The 17832-nt window shown below is 48.3% G+C and overlaps 1 protein-coding gene across 4 annotated transcripts in view; it reads left to right on the top strand.

Annotated features, from left to right (window-relative positions):
• The window catches only part of pigl (phosphatidylinositol glycan anchor biosynthesis, class L), a 181448-nt gene that overhangs the window by 137495 nt on the left and 26121 nt on the right, over nt 1–17832 (top strand). For 3 of the 4 annotated variants that reach the window (XM_068010867.1, XM_068010866.1, XM_068010865.1), the window contains exon 4: nt 9431–9498. The exons of the other annotated variant lie outside the window; for it this stretch is intronic. In XM_068010867.1, coding sequence (XP_067866968.1) covers nt 9431–9498 — 68 coding nt within the window. The remainder of the gene's footprint in view (nt 1–9430; nt 9499–17832) is intronic. 4 annotated transcript variants of the gene reach the window in all.

The raw sequence follows: 17832 nt of genomic DNA, 5'->3' as shown, positions 1-17832 counted from the left end.
ACTGACCATTCCCCATTTCTGATGTCCGAGTTGGGCAGGGTGATACTGACCGTTCCCCTCAGGTCTGAGCTGGGCAGAGAGATACTGACTATTCCCCATTTCTGATGTCCGAGCTGGGCAGGTGACACTGACCATTCCCCATTTCTGATGTCCGAGCTGGGCAGGTGACACTGACCATTCCCCATTTCTGATTTCCGAGCTGGGTAGGTGACACTGACCATTCCCCATTTCTGATGTCCGTGTTGGGCAGGTGACACTGAACATTCCCCATTTCTGATGTCCGAGTTGGGCAGGGTGATACTGACCATTCCCCTCAGGTCTGAGCTGGGCAGAGAGATACTGACTATTCCCCATTTCTGATGTCCAAGCTGGGCAGGTGACACTGACCTATCCCCATTTCTGATGTCCGAGCTGGGCAGGTGACACTGACCATTCCCCATTTCTGATGTCAGAGCTGGGCAGGTGACACTGACCATTCCCCATTTCTGATGTCCGAGCTGGGCAGGTGACACTGACCATTCCCCATTTCTGATGTCCGAGTTGGGCAGGGTGATACTGACCGTTCCCCTCAGGTCTGAGCTGGGCATAGAGATACTGACTATTCTCCTCAGATCTGAGCTGGGCAGAGAGATACTGACCATTCCCCATTTCTGATGTCTGAGCTGGGCAAAGTGACACTGACCATTCCTCCCAGGTCCGAGCTGGGCAGAGTCACACTGACCATTCCCCATTTCTGATGTCCAAGTTGGACAGGTGACACTGACCATTCCCCATTTCTGATGTCCGAGCTGGGCAGGGTGTCACTGACCATTCCCCATTTCCGATGTCCAAGCTGGGCAGAGTGACACTGACCATTCCCCATTTCTGATGTCTGAGCTTGGCAGAGTCACACTGACCATTCCCCATCTCTGATGTCCGGGCTGGGCAGAATGACACTTAACCATTCCCCATTTCTGATGTCCGAGCTGGGCAGGAAGACACTGACCATTCCCCCCAGGTCCGAGCTGGGCAGAGTGACTCTGACCATTCCCCATTTCTGATGTCCGAGCTGGGCAGGTGACACTGACTATTTCCCATTTCCGATGTCCGAGCTGGGCAGGAAGTCACTGACCATTCCCATCAGGACCGAGCTGGGCAGAGTGACACTGACCGTTTTTCCCAGGTCCAAGCTGGGCCGGGTGACACTGACCGTTCTCCTCAGGTCTGAGCTGGGCCAGGTGACACTGACCGTTCTTCCCAGGTCCGAGCTGGGCAGAGTGACACTGACCATTCCCCTCAGGTTCGAGGTGGAAAGAGTGACACTGACCATTCCCCTCAGGTCCGAGCTGGGCAGAGTGACACTGACCATTCCCCTCAGGTTCGAGGTGGAAAGAGTGACACTGACCATTCCCCTCAGGTCCGAGCTGGGCAGAGTGACACTGACCATTCCCCTCAAGTCCGAGGTGGGCAGAGTGACACTGACCATTCCCCTCAGGTCCGAGGTGGGCAGAGTGACACTGACCATTCCCATCAGGACCGAGCTGGGCAGAGTGACACTCACCATTCCCCCCAGGTCTGAGCTGGCCAGAGTGACACTGACCATTCCCATCGGGACCGTGCTGGGCAGAGAGACACTGACCATTCCCCCGAGGTCTGAGCTGGTCAGGAAGACACTAACCATTCTCATCAGGTCCGAGCTAGGCTGAGTGACACTGACCATTCCCCTCAGGTCCGAGCTGGGCAGAGTGACACTGACCATTCCCCTCAAGTCCGAGGTGGGCAGAGTGACACTGACCATTCCCCTCAGGTCCGAGCTGGGCAGAGTGACACTGACCATTCCCCTCAGGTCTGAGCTGGGCAGAGTGACACTGACCATTCCCCTCAGGTCCGAGGTGGGCAGAGTGACACTGACCATTCCCCTCAGGTCCGAGGTGGGCAGAGTGACACTGACCATTCCCGTCAGGACCGAGCTGGGCAGAGTGACACTCACCATTCCCCCCAGGTCTGAGCTGGTCAGAGTGACACTGACCATTCCCATCGGGACCGTGCTGGGCAGTGTGACACTGACCATTCCCCCCAGGTCTGAGCCGGTCAGGAAGACACTAACCATTCTCATCAGGTCCGAGCTAGGCTGAGTGACACTGACCATTCCCCTCAGGTCCGAGCTGGGCAGAGTGACACTGACCATTCCCCATCTCTGATATCCGGGCTGGGCAGGGTGTCATTGACCATTCCCCATTTCCGATGTCCGAGCTGGGCAGGGTGACACTGACCATTCCCCCCAGGTCTGAGCTGGTCAGAGTGACACTGACCATTCCCCTCAGGTCTCAGCTGGGCTGAGTGACACTGACCATTCCCCTCAGGTCTGAGCTGGGCAGAGTGTCACTGACCGTTCCACTCCAGTCCGAGCTGGGCAGAGTGACACTGACCATTCCCCTCAGGTCCGAGCTGGGCTGAGTGACACTGACCATTCCCCTCAGGTCCGAGCAGGGCAGAGTGACACTGACCATTCCCCACAGGACCGAGCTGGGCAGAGTGACACTGACCGTTTTTCCCAGTTCCAAGCTGGGCCGGGTGACACTGACCGTTCCCCTCAGGTCCAAGCAGGGCTGGGTGACAGTGACCATTTCCCTGAGGTCTGAGCTGGGCAGAGAGATACTGACCATTCTCCATTTCTGATGTCCGAGCTGAGCAGACTCGGAGGGTGGAGTTCCGGTTGCGGTGAGTATACAGAGTAAGTTACCTCGGGTAGAAAAAAAACTGAAGTGACGTCACAGGAAAGCTGTGACCTGATTGGCTGGTAGGGAATCTGTACCGAATTTGAAAATAAAACTGATAAAAATTGATTAAAACACTAATTAACTAATTAATAAGTAGAGTAACTAAACCAGAGGGAGGGGATTACTGTATTTAGACAGCATTTAGTATTTATTGTCGAAATATAGCACGAGGGACCACATAGTGAAGTGTATCATACTTTAGTAAGGATTTAATAAGTATTTATTTATTTTATATCAATAATCTAATTAGTGCTAGAAATGTCAGTTAGAGGGGTGAAGTGCTTCACCTGTGAGATGTGGGAAGTCCGTGATGCTTCCAGCGTTCCGGGCGACTACATCTGCAGGAAGTGTACCCAGTTGCAGCTCCTCACAGACCGCATGGATCGGTTGGAGCGGCAACTGGATGCACTTAGGAGCACGCAGGTGGCGGAAAGCGTCACAGACAGGAGTTTTAGAGAAGTGGTTATACCCAAGGTGCAGGCAGATAGATGGGTGACCGCGAGAAGGGGCAGGCAGTCAGTGCAGGAATCCCCTGTGGCTATCCCCCTCTCTAACTAGTATACAGTTTTGGATACTGTTGGGGGGGATGGCCTATCGGGAAAACAGCAGCAGCCAGAGCAGTGGCACCACGGTTGGCACTGTTGTTTAGCAGGGAGGGACAAAGCGCAGAAGAGCAATAGTTACAGGGGACTCTATAGTCAGGGGCACAGATAGGCGCTTCTGTGGACGTGTAAGAGACTCCAGGAAGGTATGTTGCCTCCCTGGTGCCAGGGTCAAGGATGTCTCTGAACGGACAGAGGGCATTCTGAAGGGGGAGGGTGAACAGCCAGAGGTTGTGGTACACATTGGTACTAACGACATAGGCAGGAAGAGTGATGAGGTCCTGCAGCGGGAGTTTAGGGAGTTAGGGAGTAAGTTTAAAAAACCAGGACCTCTAGGGTTGTAATCTCTGGATTACTCCCTGTGCCACGTGCCAGTGAGGCTGGAAATAGGAAGATAGTGCAGCTAAACACGTGGCTGAGCAGCTGGTGTAGAAGGGAGGGTTTCAGATATCTGGACCATTGGGTTCTCTTCAGGGACAGATGGGACCTGTACAAGAAGGACGGGTTGCATCTAAACTGGAAGGGCACTAATATCCTGACCTCAAGGTTTGCTAGCGTCACTCGGGAGGGTTTAAACTAGTATGGCAGGGGGGTGGGAACCAGAGCAGTAGGACAGCTAGTGAAGTAAATGAGGAGGACAGAGTAAATAAGGCCAGTAGGACTAAGAGGAAGAGCAGGCAGGGAGATGTTGCTGAGCACAGCGGGACTGGTGGTCTGAAGTGCATTTGTTTCAATGCGAGAAGTATAACAGGTAAGGCAGATGAACTTAGAGCTTGGATTAGTACTTGGAAATATGATGTTGTTGCTATTACAGAGACTTGGTTGAGGGAAGGGCAGGATTGGCAGCTAAATGTTCCAGGCTTTAGACGCTTCAGGCGGGATAGTGGGGGATGTAAAAGGGGTGGGGGAGTTGCATTACTGGTTAAGGAGAATATCACAGCTGTACTGCGGGAGGACACCTCAGAGGGGTCATGCAGCGAGGCAATATGGGTGGAGCTCAGGAATAGGAAGGGTGCAGTCACGATGTTGGGGGTTTACTACAGGCCTCCCAACAGCCAGCGGGAGGTAGAGGAGCAGATATGTAGACAGATTTTGGAAAGATGTAAAGGTAACAGGGTTGTAGTGGTGGGTGATTTTAACTTCCTGAATATTGACTGGGACTCACTTAGTGCTAGGGGCTTGGATGGGGCAGAATTTGTGAGGAGCATCCTGGAGGGCTTCTTGAAACAGTATGCAGATAGTCCAACTAGGGATGGGGCCATTCTGGACCTGGTATTGGGGAATGAGCCCGGCCAGGTGGTCAAAGTTTCAGTGGGGGAGCATTTCGGGAACAGTGACCATAATTCCATAAGTTTTAAGGTACTTGTGGATAAGGATAAGAATAGTCCTCGGGTGAAGGTGCTAAATTGGGGAAAGGCTAATTATAACAATATTAGGCAGGAACTGAAGAATTTAGATTGGGGGTGGCTGTTTGAGGGTAAATCAACATCTGACATGGGGGAGTCTTTCAAACGTCAGCTGATTAGAATCCAGGACCAGCATGTTCCTGTCAGGAAGAACGACAAGTTTGGCAAGTTTCGGGAAGCTTGGATAACACGGGATATTGTGAGCCTAGTCAAAAAGAAAAAGGAAGCATTTGTAAGGGCTGGAAGGCTAGGAACAGATGAAGCACTTGAGGAATATAAAGACAGTAGGAAGGAACTTAAGCTAGGAGTTAGGAGGGCTAAAAGGGGTCATGAAAGGTCATTGGCAAACAGGATTAAGGAAAATCCCAAGGCTTTTTATACATATATAAAGAGCAAGAGGGTAACCAGGGAAAGGGTTGGCCCACTCAAGGACAGAGATGGGAATCTATGCGTGAAGCCAGAGGAAATGGGTGAGGTGCGAAATGAGTACTTTAGAACATAAAACAGTACAGCACAGTACAGGCCCTTCGGCCCACGATGTTGTGCCGAACCTTTAACCTACTCTAAGATCAAACTAACTACCTACCTATTCTACTATCATCCATGTACCTATCCAAGAGTCGCTTAAATGCCCCTGATGTATCTGCTTCTACTACCACCGCTGGCAGCGCATTCCACGCACCCACCACTCTCTGTGTGAAGAACCTACCTCTTACATCTCCCCGAAACCTTCCTCCAATCACCTTAAAATTATGCCCCCTGGTGATAGCCCTTTCCACCCTGGGAAAAAGTCTCTGACTATCCACTCTATCTATGCCTCTCATCATCTTGTACCCCTCTATCAAGTCACCTCTCATCCTTCTTCGCTCCAATGAGAAAAGCCCTAGCTCCCTCAATCTTTCTTCGTAGGACATGCCCTCCAGTCCAGGCAGCATCCTGGTAAATCTCCTCTCCACCCTCTCTAAAGCTTCCACATCCTTCCTATAATGAGGTGACCAGAACTGAACACAATATTCCAAGTGTGGTCGAACCAGGGCCTTATAGAGCTGCAGCATAACCTCGCGGCTCTTAAACTCAATCCCCCTGTTAATGAAAGCCAACACACCATACGCCTTCTTAACAACCCTATCAACTTGGGTGGCAACTTTGAGCGATCTATGGACATGGACCCCAAGATCCCTCTGTTCCTCCACACTACCAAGAATCCTGTCTTTAAGCCTGTTTTCCGCATTCAAATTCGACCTTCCAAAATGAATCACTTCACACTTTTCCAGGTTGAACTCCATCTGCCACTTCTCAGCCCAGCTCTGCATCCTGTCAATGTCCCGTTGCAACCTACAACAGCCTTCCACTCCATCCACAACTCCAGCAACCTTCGTGTCATCGGCAAACGTGTTAACCCAGCCTTCCACTTCCTCATCCAAGTCATTTATAAAAATCACAAAGAGCAGAGGTCCCAGAACAGATCCTTGTGGAACACCACTGGTCACCGAGCTCCATGCTGAATACTTTCCATCTCCTACCACCCTCTGACTTCTATGGGCCAACCAATTTTGTATCCAGACAGCCAACTTTCCCTGAATCCCATGCCTCCTTACTTTCTGAATGAGCCTACCATGGGGAACCTTATCAAACGCCTTGCTAAAATCCATATACACCACATCCACTGCTCTTCCTTCATCAATGTGTTTTGTCACATCTTCAAAGAATTCAATAAGGCTTGCATGATGAGCCTAGGGAAGGGAGTGCAGATAGTCTCAGTCATCTCATTCTCAAAAAGGAGGAGGTGTTGGGTGTCTTGCAAAGCATTAAGGTAGATAAGTCCCCAGGGCCTGATGGGATCTACCCTGGAATACTGGGGGAGGCAAGGGAAGAAATTGCTGGGGCCTTGACAGAAATCTTTGCATCCTCATTGGCTACAGGTGAGGTCCCAGAGGACTGGAGAACAGCCAATTTTGTTCCTTTGTTTAAGAAGGGTGGTAAGGATAATCCAGGAAATTATAGGCCGGTGAGCCTTAGGTCAGTGATAGGGAAACTATTGGAGAGGATTCTTCGGGACAGGATTTACTCCCATTTGGAAACAAACGAACTTATTAGCGAGAGACAGCATGGTTTTATGACGGGAAGGTCGTGTCTTACCAATTTGATTGAGTTTTTTGAGGAAGTGACGAAGATGATTGATGAGGGAAGGGCGGTGGATGTTGTCTATATGTACTTTCGTAAAGCCTTTGACAAGGTCCCGCATGGCAGACTGGTGCAAAAGGTGAAGTCACACAGGATCAGAGGTGAGCTGGCAAGATGGATACAGAACTGGCTCAGTCACAGAAGACAGAGGGTAACAGTGGATGGGTGTTTTTCTGAATGGAGGGATGTGACTAGTGGTGTTCCGCAGGGATCAGTGCTGGGACCTTTGCTGTCTATAGTATATATAAATGATTTGGAGGAAAATGTAGCTGGTCTGATTAGTAAGTTTGCAGACGACACAAAGGTTGGTGGAGTTGCGGATAATGATGAGGATTGTCAGAGGATACAGCAGGATATAGATCGGTTGGAGACTTGGGCGGAGAAATGGCAGATGGAGTTTAATCCGGACAAATGTGAGGTAATGCATTTTGGAAGGTCTAATGCAGGTGGGAGGTATACAGTCAATGGCAGAACCCTTAGGAGTATTGACAGGCAGAGAGATCTGGGCGTACAGGTCCACAGGTCACTGAAAGTGGCAACGCAAGTGGATAAGGTAGTCAAGAAGGCATATGGCATGCTTGCCTTCATCGGTCGGGGCATAGAGTATAAAAATTGGCAAGTCATGTTGCAGCTGTACAGAACCTTAGTTAGGCCACACTTAGAATATTGCGTGCAATTCTGGTCGCCACACTACCAGAAGGACGTGGAGGCTTTGGAGAGGGTGCAGAGGAGGTTTACCAGGATGTTGCCTGGTCTGGAGGGCATTAGCTATGAGGAGAGGTTGGAAAAACTCGGATTGTTTTCACTGGAACGACGGAGTTGGAGGGGCGACATGATAGAGGTTTACAAAGTTATGAGCGGCATGGACAGAGTGGATAGTCAGAAGCTTTTTCCCAGGGTGGAAGAGTCAGTTACTCGGGGACATAGGTTTAAGATGCGAGGGGCAAAGTTTAGAGGGGATGTGCGAGGCAAGTTTTTTACACAGAGGGTGGTGAGTGCCTGGAACTTGCTGCCAGGGGAGGTGGTGGAAACAGATACGATAGCGACGTTTAAGAGACATCTTGACAAATGTATGAAAAAAAAAGAGGGATATGGGCCCCGGAAGTGCAGAAGGTGTCCGAGCTGGGCAAAGTGACACTGACCATTCCCCATTTCCGATGTCCGAGCTGGACAGCTGACACTGACCATTCCCCGTTTCTGATGTCCGAGCTGGGTAGAATGACACTGACCGTTTCCCCAGCTCCTCCTGCATTTCTTTGCTGCCAGTTTGAATCCAAGTGCAGTGCTGCCACCATGCCGCACATGTGATGCTGCTTCTCAGCTCCTGTAAAATAAGCACCATGGACATTCCTGCTCTTACCCTCGATCATTAGGCAGAAGGTTGGTTATTTTTTGTATCACTGAGGAAATGACACTCTGAATCCCAGTTATTGTATGTTGCGTTTGTTACATGAGCCATTTCCCAGCCAGGAAAAGAGATTCGACTTGATGGAAGTTAAAAAGTTACTGGTCCTGCCTGTGCCAAAAACAATCAGGACACCTCTGGAATTCCCACTACTGAGTCAGGGGTCAATAAGTTGCAATTGCTCCCAGGCTCTGCACTTCTGCAAATAATGAAGCAGATTTCATCCTCCATCGCTTAAGGATTGTTAGCTGTGCTTTATTTATTGTGACTAATTTACATGTTCCACTTAAATAGATGGTACAAACTAGTTTTTTGGGTTGTTGCAATGATAATCCTGTGCTAATGTAAACTGAAGACATGGACACAATGTGGGGATTTGCCCGAGCAGACAAGTGAAATATTCAAGGAGTTGCATTCATCATGATGGGTTTATTAATGACTGCAGCCAGGATGGAGCACCATGAGCTGGTGCATTTCACAATATTCACCAAGTGAGTGTGAATTGCAGACTGGCACAGTCCAAGGTCCAGGACTACTTGCTGAGGGACGCACTAAAGCTTGGGGCAGGCGCTGCAAAGACTCAATGGGGAAAGACCATTGTGTAAGGTCCTCCCGCCATAGTGAACCGAGGGGCTGGAACCATGGGAAACTTCTTGGGCTGTATCACCAAAATGTGGTTTTGCTGTGTAATGCAAATGTACATTGCATGTTAAATGGAATAGAAAGGTTGTGAGGCAACTTATGTTATGTATTGAAGAAAACTGATTTCTTTTGCACTTTCTGGAATGTCAATTGTAACTGTTTTGAACTGCAATAAACTCAACAGCACTTAAAGAATATCAGAAACAGCTGAGCAGTCACATTGATCCCGAAACCTCCGGGTCACGAGAACCTTATTCTGCTCAGAACCTTGGCCCTAAACACTGTTCAGCAAAATGGAAATTCTTACTTGAGAGAGGACCCTTACCAAGGCAGAAAATCCTTCACTTTGGGGGGAGCAGTTTATGCAAAGTCTCCTTTGTGCCACTGGTGATAGGCTGGTGGCATGTTTAATCCTTCATTCTGCTCTTGCAGGTGTTGACATTTGATGAAGATGGAGTGAGTGGACATGCCAACCATATTGCTGTTTACTACGCCATCAGGTAAACACTGAGTCATTCATCTTCTCAACAGTTCCCCTAACCCAGCCAGGACCCACAAATATTCAGCTCATAAATATCCTCGAGTACCTGTAACCTTTGGAGATAGATAGTGTCAACTGACCATTGGTGACACTGACAGTATTGTGAATTTGAATTCGGAAAAGAGGGATTTCAATTTTTTAAAATATTTGTTTCATGGGATGTGGACGACGCTGGCCAGGCCAGCATTTATTGCCCACCCCTAATTGCCCTTGAGAAGGTGGTGGTGAGCTGCCTTCTTGAAACGCTGCAGTCCTTGGGATGTAGGTACACCCACAGTGCTGTTAGGAAGGGAGTTCCAGGATTTTGACCCAGCCACAGTGAATGAATGGCTATATAGTTCCAAGTCAGGATGGTGTGTGGCTTGGAGGGGAACTTGCAGGTGGTGGTGTTCCCATGAATCTGCTGTCCTTGTCCTTCTAGAAGGTCGAGGTGGTGGGTTTGGAAGATGTTGTTGAAGGAGCTTTGGTGAGTTGCTGCAGTGCATCTTGCAGATGGTACAGACTGCTGCCACTGTGCATCAGTGGTGAAGGGAGTGAATGTTGAAGGTGGTGAATGGGGCACCAGTCAAGTGGGATGCTTTGTCCTGGATGATGTCAAGCTTCTTTAGTGTTGGAACTGTACCCATCCAGGCAAGTAGAGAGTATTCCATAACACTTGTGCCTTGTAGATGGTGAATGGGCATTAGGGAGTCAGGAGGTGAGTTACTCGCCACAGAATACCCAGCCTCTGACCTGCACTTGTAGCCACAATACTTATGTGGCTGATCCAGTTCAGTTTCTGGTCAGTGGTAACACCCAGGATGTTGATAATGGGGGATTCAGCGATGGTAATTCCATTGAACATCAAGGGGAGATATTTGGATTCTCTCTTGTTTGACATAGTCATAGCCCCTGGCATTTGTGTGGCGCAAATGTTACTTGCCACTTATCAGCCCAAGCCTGGATGTTGCCCAGGTCTTGCCGCATCTGGATGCGGGTTGCTTCAGTATCTGAGGAGTCGCGAATGGTGCTGAACATTGTGCAATCATCAGTGGGCATCCCTGCTTCTGACCTTATGATGGAGGGAAGGTTATTATAGAGTCATAGAGTTATACAGCACAGAAACAGGCCCTTTGGCCTATCATGTCTGTGCTGGCCATCAAGCACCTAACTATTCTAGTCCCATTTTCCAGCACTTGGCCCATAGCCTTGTATGCTATGGTTTTTCAAGTGCTCATCTAAATACTTCCTAAATGTTGTGTGGGTTACTGCCTCTACCACCACTTCAGGCAGTGTGTTCCAGATTCCAACTACCCTCTGGGTGATAAAAGTTTTCCTCAAATCCCCTCTAAACCTCCTGCCCCTTACCTTAAATCTATGCCCCCTGGTTATTGACCCCTCCGCTAAGGGAAAAAGCCTCTTCCTATCTAACCGGGCGGCACAGTGGTTAGCACTGCAGCCTCACAGCTCCAGCGACCTGGGTTCAATTCTGGGTACTGCCTGTGTGTGGAGTTTGCAAGTTCTCCCTGTGTCTGCGTGGGTTTCCTCCGGGTGCTCCGGTTTCCTCCCACATGCCAAAATACTTGCAGGTTGATAGGTAAATTGGCCATTATAAATTACCCCTAGTATAGGTAGGTGGTAGGGAAATATATAGGGACAGGTGGGGATGTGGTAGGAATATGGAATTAGTGTAGGATTAGTATAAATGGGTGGTTGATGGTCAGCACAGACTTGGTGGGCCGAAGGGCCTGTTGCAGTGCTGTATCTCTAACTAACTAACCTATCCATGCCCCTCATAATTTTGTGCACCTCACTCATGTCCCCCCTCATCCTTCTCTGTTCTAAGGAAAACAACCCTAGCCTTTTCAGTCTCTCTTCATAGCTGAAATGCTCCAGCCAGGCAACATCCTGGTGTATCTCCTCTGCAACCTCTCCAGTGCAATCACATCCTTCCTATAGTGTGGTGCCCAGAACTGTACACAGTACTTGAAGATGGTGAAAAGGCATTATTAATGAAGCAGCTGAAGATGGTTGGGCCTAGGACAATTCTGGCCAGCGATTCCAAAAAAATATTAACAGGAAATGATATCAATTCAGAAAGAAACAGCAACGATAGTTGTGTAGCCACTCAGTTCTTGTATGTTTGTAGCACAATGAGACCAACAGTGTCAGTTTGTCAGACTTGGGCAAAGTCTGACTGACCAATCCTTCGATGGTCTGCTAGACTGTCCAATCTTCATTTCAAATGACAGCAGTTCCTTAATGGCTTAGCTAGACGGGGGGCTACAAATCAATTAGGATTCCTGCTCCTGATCACTATCCAGTGACACTTACTGACAAGTATAGGGTTTGCTCTGCAGGCACTAGGCACCATCCAATATCTCAGCCAAATAGCCATTCTCCATGTAAAAACCATGATTGTAGAGTCATTGCAGCACAGAAGGAGGCAATTTGGCCCATTGTCCATGCCAGCTCTCTGTAGGGCAATCTAGTCACTCCTGTTCACCCGCTCTATCCCCATTGCCCTGCAGGTTTATTTCCCTAAAGTGCCTATACAATTTCCTTTTGAAGTCATTACTCGTCTCCACTTCCACCACTTTGTAGACAGTGAGTTCCAGATCATTACTGCATAAAAATGTTCTTCCTCAATCCCCCTTCCTTCTCTTGCCCAAGACCTTGTGTGTCCTCTGGTCCTTGTACTAGCAGCTAATGGGAACAGCTTTTCTTTGTCTACCTTATCTAAACCTGTCATAATCTTGTACACCTCTTTCAAATCTCCCCACAATCTCCTTTGCTCCAAGGGGAACAACCCCAGTTTCTCCAACTTAACCGTGTGGCTAAAATCCTTCATCCCTGGAACCATTCTGGCAAATCTCCTCTGCACCTTCTCAAGGGCTATCACATCCTTCCTAAAGTGTGGTGACCAGAACTGGACACAATACTCTAATTGAGGTCGAACCAGAGCTTGATAAAGGTTCAGCATAACTTACCAGCTTTTGTACTCAATACCACTATTTATGAAATCCAAGATCCCATATGCTTTGCTAACCACTCTGCCAATAGCTGGAAAGTTGGGGGCGAGCCCGCCACCGCCAGCCCTGGAAGACACAACCACGTTTTGCGTGGCAGGTATTTAATTTCCTGCAGTCAAGGCTCTGCCCCCCCTGAGGCAGGATGCCCCGCCTTCAAGAGCTGCCAGCCAATCAGAGGGCCTGCAGCGCCATGGGGGGACCAGGGAATGTTCCAGTGGGGTGGCCTAAGGCCACCACCCATTCCCCCCCCCCCCCCCACCATCTGCAAGGAGGCAGCTTCCCCAGGTAGCAAGGTGCCGATCTGCACCATGGTAAAATACCAGTGACGATGGGAAGAGGCCTCTAAGTGGTCATTTAAGAATCTCAATTGGCCTTCGGGTGGGCAAGATGCCTGCCACCTCCTGCTGCTGGTAAGATACCAGCTCGGGCAGGTAGGCAACGGGCATGCACCCCATGCCATCCTAACTGATTTTACACCCCTCCCACCACCGCCTCCTAGACCACTCCTGCTGGGGGGAGAATGTAAAATTCCAGCCAATTTGTCCTGCCAATTTCAAAGATCTGTGCACATGAACCCGCAGGTTGCTCTGTTCCTGTACACTCTTTAGAACTGTGCCACTTAGTCTGTATTGCCTCTCCCTATCCCTTCTGCCAAAATGAATAATCTCACACTTTTCATCTGCCACTTGTCTGCCTATTCTACTAGTCTACCTATGTCTATTCCTAGCGTGTACCTGAAACATCTCCTCCTTAAAGAACACCCATTGTTCTGTTGCAGTTTTTCCTGTCAATCTTTGGTTCCATCTTATCCTGGCTAGATCTCCTCTCATCCCATTGAAGTTAGCCCTCTTGCAATTTAGAAGTACTGCTTTAGACTTTTCCTTGCTCATCTGCAATACTAGTCCAAACCTTTTGATACAATGATCACTCTTACTTAAGTATTGCCCCACAGACACTTGGTCCACGTCGTTCCCTAGCACCAGATCCAGCAATGCCTCCTTCCAAGTTGGACCAAGAATATACTGGTCAAGGAAGTTTTCCTGAACACATTCCAGAAATTCCTCCCCCTCTTTACCCTTTACTCTAACATTATCCTAATCGATATTTGGGTAATTAAAATCCCCCAATATCACCGCTCTGTAGCTCTTTCACATCTCTTATTTCTCTACAGATTTGCTCCTCTATCTCTTTCACTATTTGGAGGCCGATAGAATACCCCCCAGTAGCATGATCATACCCTTTTTGCTTCTCAACTCTAACCAAATTGACTCTGACTTTGCCCCTCAAAGGCATCCTCCCTTTCCCAACACTACAATGCCTTCCCTAATCAGTACTGCCATCCCACCTCCCTTTTTTCTTTCCCTGTCCTTTCTGAACATTTTGTATCCTTGAATAATAAGTGCCCAGTCTTCACCATTTTTAAGCCACATTTCCAATATTGCTGTGACACTATTGTAGTTATTGGAGGTTAATCACCTCAGTCCCAGGACACCACTGCAGGAGTTCCTCAGGGTAGTGTCCTAGGCCCAATCATCTTCATTTGATTCATCAATATCCTTCTCTCCATCATAAGGTCAGAAGTGGAATGTTTGCTGATGATTACATAATGTTCAGCACCATTCGCAACTCCTCAGATACTGAAGCAGCCCATGCCCATATGCAGCAAGACCTGGACAACGTCCGGGCTTGGACTGATAAGTGGCAAGTAACATTCATGCCATACAAGTGCCAGGCAATGACCATCTCAAACAAGAAAGAAACTAACCATCTTCCCTTGACATTCAGTGCGATTACCAACACCAAATGTCCTACTATCAACATCTTGGGGGTAACCATTGACCAGAAACTGAACTGGAGCAGCCACATAAATACTGTGGCTATAAGAGCAGGTCAGAGGCTGGGAATTCTGCAGTGAGTGACTCATCTCCTAACTCCCCAAAGTTTGTCCTCCGTCTACTAGGCACAAGTCAGGAGTGTGATGGAGTACTCTCCACTTGCCTGGATAGATGCAGCTCCAACAATACTCAAGAAGCTCGACAACATCCAGGACAAAGCAGCCCGCTTGATTGGCACCCCATCCACCACCTTCAACATTCACTCCTTCCACCACTGACACACAGTGGCAGCAGTGTGTACCATCTACAAGATGCATTGCAGCAACTCACCAAGGCTCCTTCGACAGCAACTTCCAAACCCATGGCCTTTATCACCTAGAAGGACAAAGGCAGCAGCTGCATGGGAACACCACCACCTGCAAGTTCCCCTCCAAGCCACACACCATCCTGACTTGGAACACACCATGCAGGACATATGACAGTTACAGAAATGCCTGCTTTTCCCCCCCTAACCGTGGAATCTTCTATAACAACTGCATTGCTACTCTTTGCTGTTCCCTCTTTTGCAGTCCTTTGCCCATTAGTGCCATGGTTTGGACTGCACTCCTTCAAGGTGTCATAATTCCCAGCAACTTCCAAATCCAGCATTTCTTGTTTTTGTTCCAAAACTAAGTACCATTTTGAGAGTGACACACACCCTGAAGACTCCTGCACCTCCTGCCTCTTCCTGCTCTTCCATATGGCCACCCATCTACTATACTGAACACTCACTGCCATTGGGGTGACCACCTCCTGGAACGAACAATCCAGGAAACTCTCATTATCCCCGACGCTCTGCAGTGACTCCAGATGCCCCTCAAGCTCAGAAATCCTGAGCTCAATCTTAAGCAATTGGAGACACCCGGCATACATGATTCCCCAAGACACGTGAAGTGTCTTGAAGTTCCCACATGGCGCAGGAATTGCAAGCAACATGTCTCAGCTGCCCATCCATGGTCAAAGAATAAAAATCTCCATTGCCTCTTTTAGAATCTAGTTAGTGCCTTGTATAACTATTAATTTTAATTAATGCCTGTAGACCTGACCTGTGCTAATACTCTTGATATTAATTCCCTTATGACATAAGCTAAGAAATAGGAGCAGAAGTAGACCATATGGCTCCTCAAGCCTGCTGCGCCATTCAATACGATCATGGCTGATCCTTGACCTCAACTCCACTTTCCCACCCACTCCCCATATCCCTTGATTCCCTGAGGGATCAAAATCTGTCTATTTCAGCCTTAAATATATTCAAAAATGGGGCATCCGCAACCTCTGGCATAGAAAATTCCAAAGATTCACAAGCCTATGAGTGAAGAAATTTCTCCTTATTTCAGTCCTATATGACCAGCCCCTAATCCTGAGACTGTGTCCCTGTGTTGTAGATTCACCAGCCAGGGGGAACAACCTCTCAGTGTCTACCCTGTCAAGCCCTTTCAGAATCTTGTATGTTTCAATGAAATCACCTCTCATTCTTCTAAACTCCAGAGATATACTTTCCCCAATTGAAATTTTATTTATTAGTTTAACTAGTTAAGTTATAAATTTAATACAGTACTTCATAGTTTCCCAGTCCTAGTTTAAACCGCTGCCCCAGTTATAAAAAAAAACTAATTTTCACCAACTAATCACCTATCTGCTGCACTGAGTGTGAAGAATGGAGTTTGGTAAGTGAGTGAATTTTAAGGGTTAATCTGTCAAGATTGGTTTTTGTTTTGTTTACATCTAGCAGTAAATTGAAATTCCTGTTTCAATTAAGAGGGAAGTTAGGTTTCTTGCATATACTAACACTCAGAGTAGCTGTAGCAACTGGTTTCTGAGCTCAAGCAGAGCTCCAGCAGACCTGCACAGCATTGTTTTCAGAGTATAAATTCAGCGGACTCTCAGTGCTCCTTGTCTGCATTGAGTGCTGCTGGAGGGCACAGAGTGTGAAGAAGGGAGTTTGGTAATTGAGGGAGTTCGGTAAGGAGGGGAACTATAAATTAAGAAGAAAATAAATTTGAGTGCACAGAGTTTGGTGCGTAAGGGAGGGGCTCCTTTCTTTCTTCTACCTTTTTTCAGCCTCCAGTAGGTACTGGGGAAGAAGTTGATTGAGTAACTGGTAAGTTATTTTACATCTCATTGTAATAAAAAGTTTTGAAAGTTACATTATGTCAGGTCAGCTCGGCCAAGTGGAATGTACGTCCTGCGGTATGTGGGAAGTCATGGACGCACCATGTGTCCTCGACGAGCACGTCTGCAGGAAGTGTCACCGGCCGCAGAAGCTTGAGCTCTGGGTTTCGGAACCTGAGCGGCGGCTGGAGTCACTGTTGTGCATCCACAAGGTAGAGGACTACATGGATAGCACGTTTAGGGAGGTGGTCACACCATAGGTTAGGAGCATGCAGGCAGGGAGGGAATGGGTGACCAGGCAAGCAGTTCAGGAGTCCCCTGCTAATTGGTTTTCCATTTTGGATATTGGTGAGAGTGATGGTTCCTCAGGGGAGTGCAGCCAGAGCAAAGTCCGTGGCACCACAGGTGGCTCGGCTGCGCAGGAGGGGAGGAAGACGAGTGGAAGAGCAATAGTGATAGGGGATTCGATAGTCAGGGTATCAGACAGGCATTTCTGTGGCGGTAAACATGACTCCAGGATGGTGTGTTGCCTCCCTGGTGCCAGGGTCAAGGATATCACGGAGCGGCTGCAGGACATCCTTCTGGGGGAGGGTCAACAGCCAGAGGTCGTGGTCCACATTGCTACCAATGACATAGGTAGGAAGAGGGATGAGGTCCTGAAAGCAGATTTTAGGGAGTTAGGAAGGAAATTAAAAAGCAGGACCTCCAAAGCAGTAATCTCAGGATTACTCCCAGTGCCATGTGCTAGTGAACATAGGAATAGGAGGATTGATTGATTGAACACGTGGCTGGAGAATTGGTGTAAGAGGGAGGGCATCAGATTTCTGAGGCATTGGGACCGGTTCTGGGGCAGGTAGGACCTGTACAAGATGGACGGGCTACGCCTTAACAGGGCCGGAACTAACATCCTCGCACGGAGATTTGCTAGTGCTATTGGGGAGGGTTTAAACTAGCTTGTCAGGGCAATGGGAACCTGATTGGTAGCTCAAATTGGAAGGAAGTAAAGCTGGTAATGATGTAAAAAATTAGCAAGTGCCATTAGAATGCAGGCGAATCAAAGGCGAGCATCAACTAGGCTTAGAATGCATAATGTCAAGAAGACAATGTTAAGGTCACTCAACCTGAATGCATGCAGCATTCGCAACAAGGTAGATGACTTAAAGGCTCAAATAGAGGTAAATGGATATGATTTAATTGCCACAATGAAAACGTGACTACAGGGTGACCAAGACTGGGAACTGAATATTCAAGGATATTCGACATTTAGGAAGGACAAGCAAAAAGGAAAAGGAGGTG

The sequence above is a fragment of the Heterodontus francisci genome, chromosome 30 (genome assembly GCF_036365525.1).
Source record: "Heterodontus francisci isolate sHetFra1 chromosome 30, sHetFra1.hap1, whole genome shotgun sequence".
Taxonomy (NCBI): Eukaryota; Metazoa; Chordata; class Chondrichthyes; order Heterodontiformes; family Heterodontidae; genus Heterodontus; species Heterodontus francisci.
This window is presented reverse-complemented; position numbering and strand designations above follow the sequence as displayed.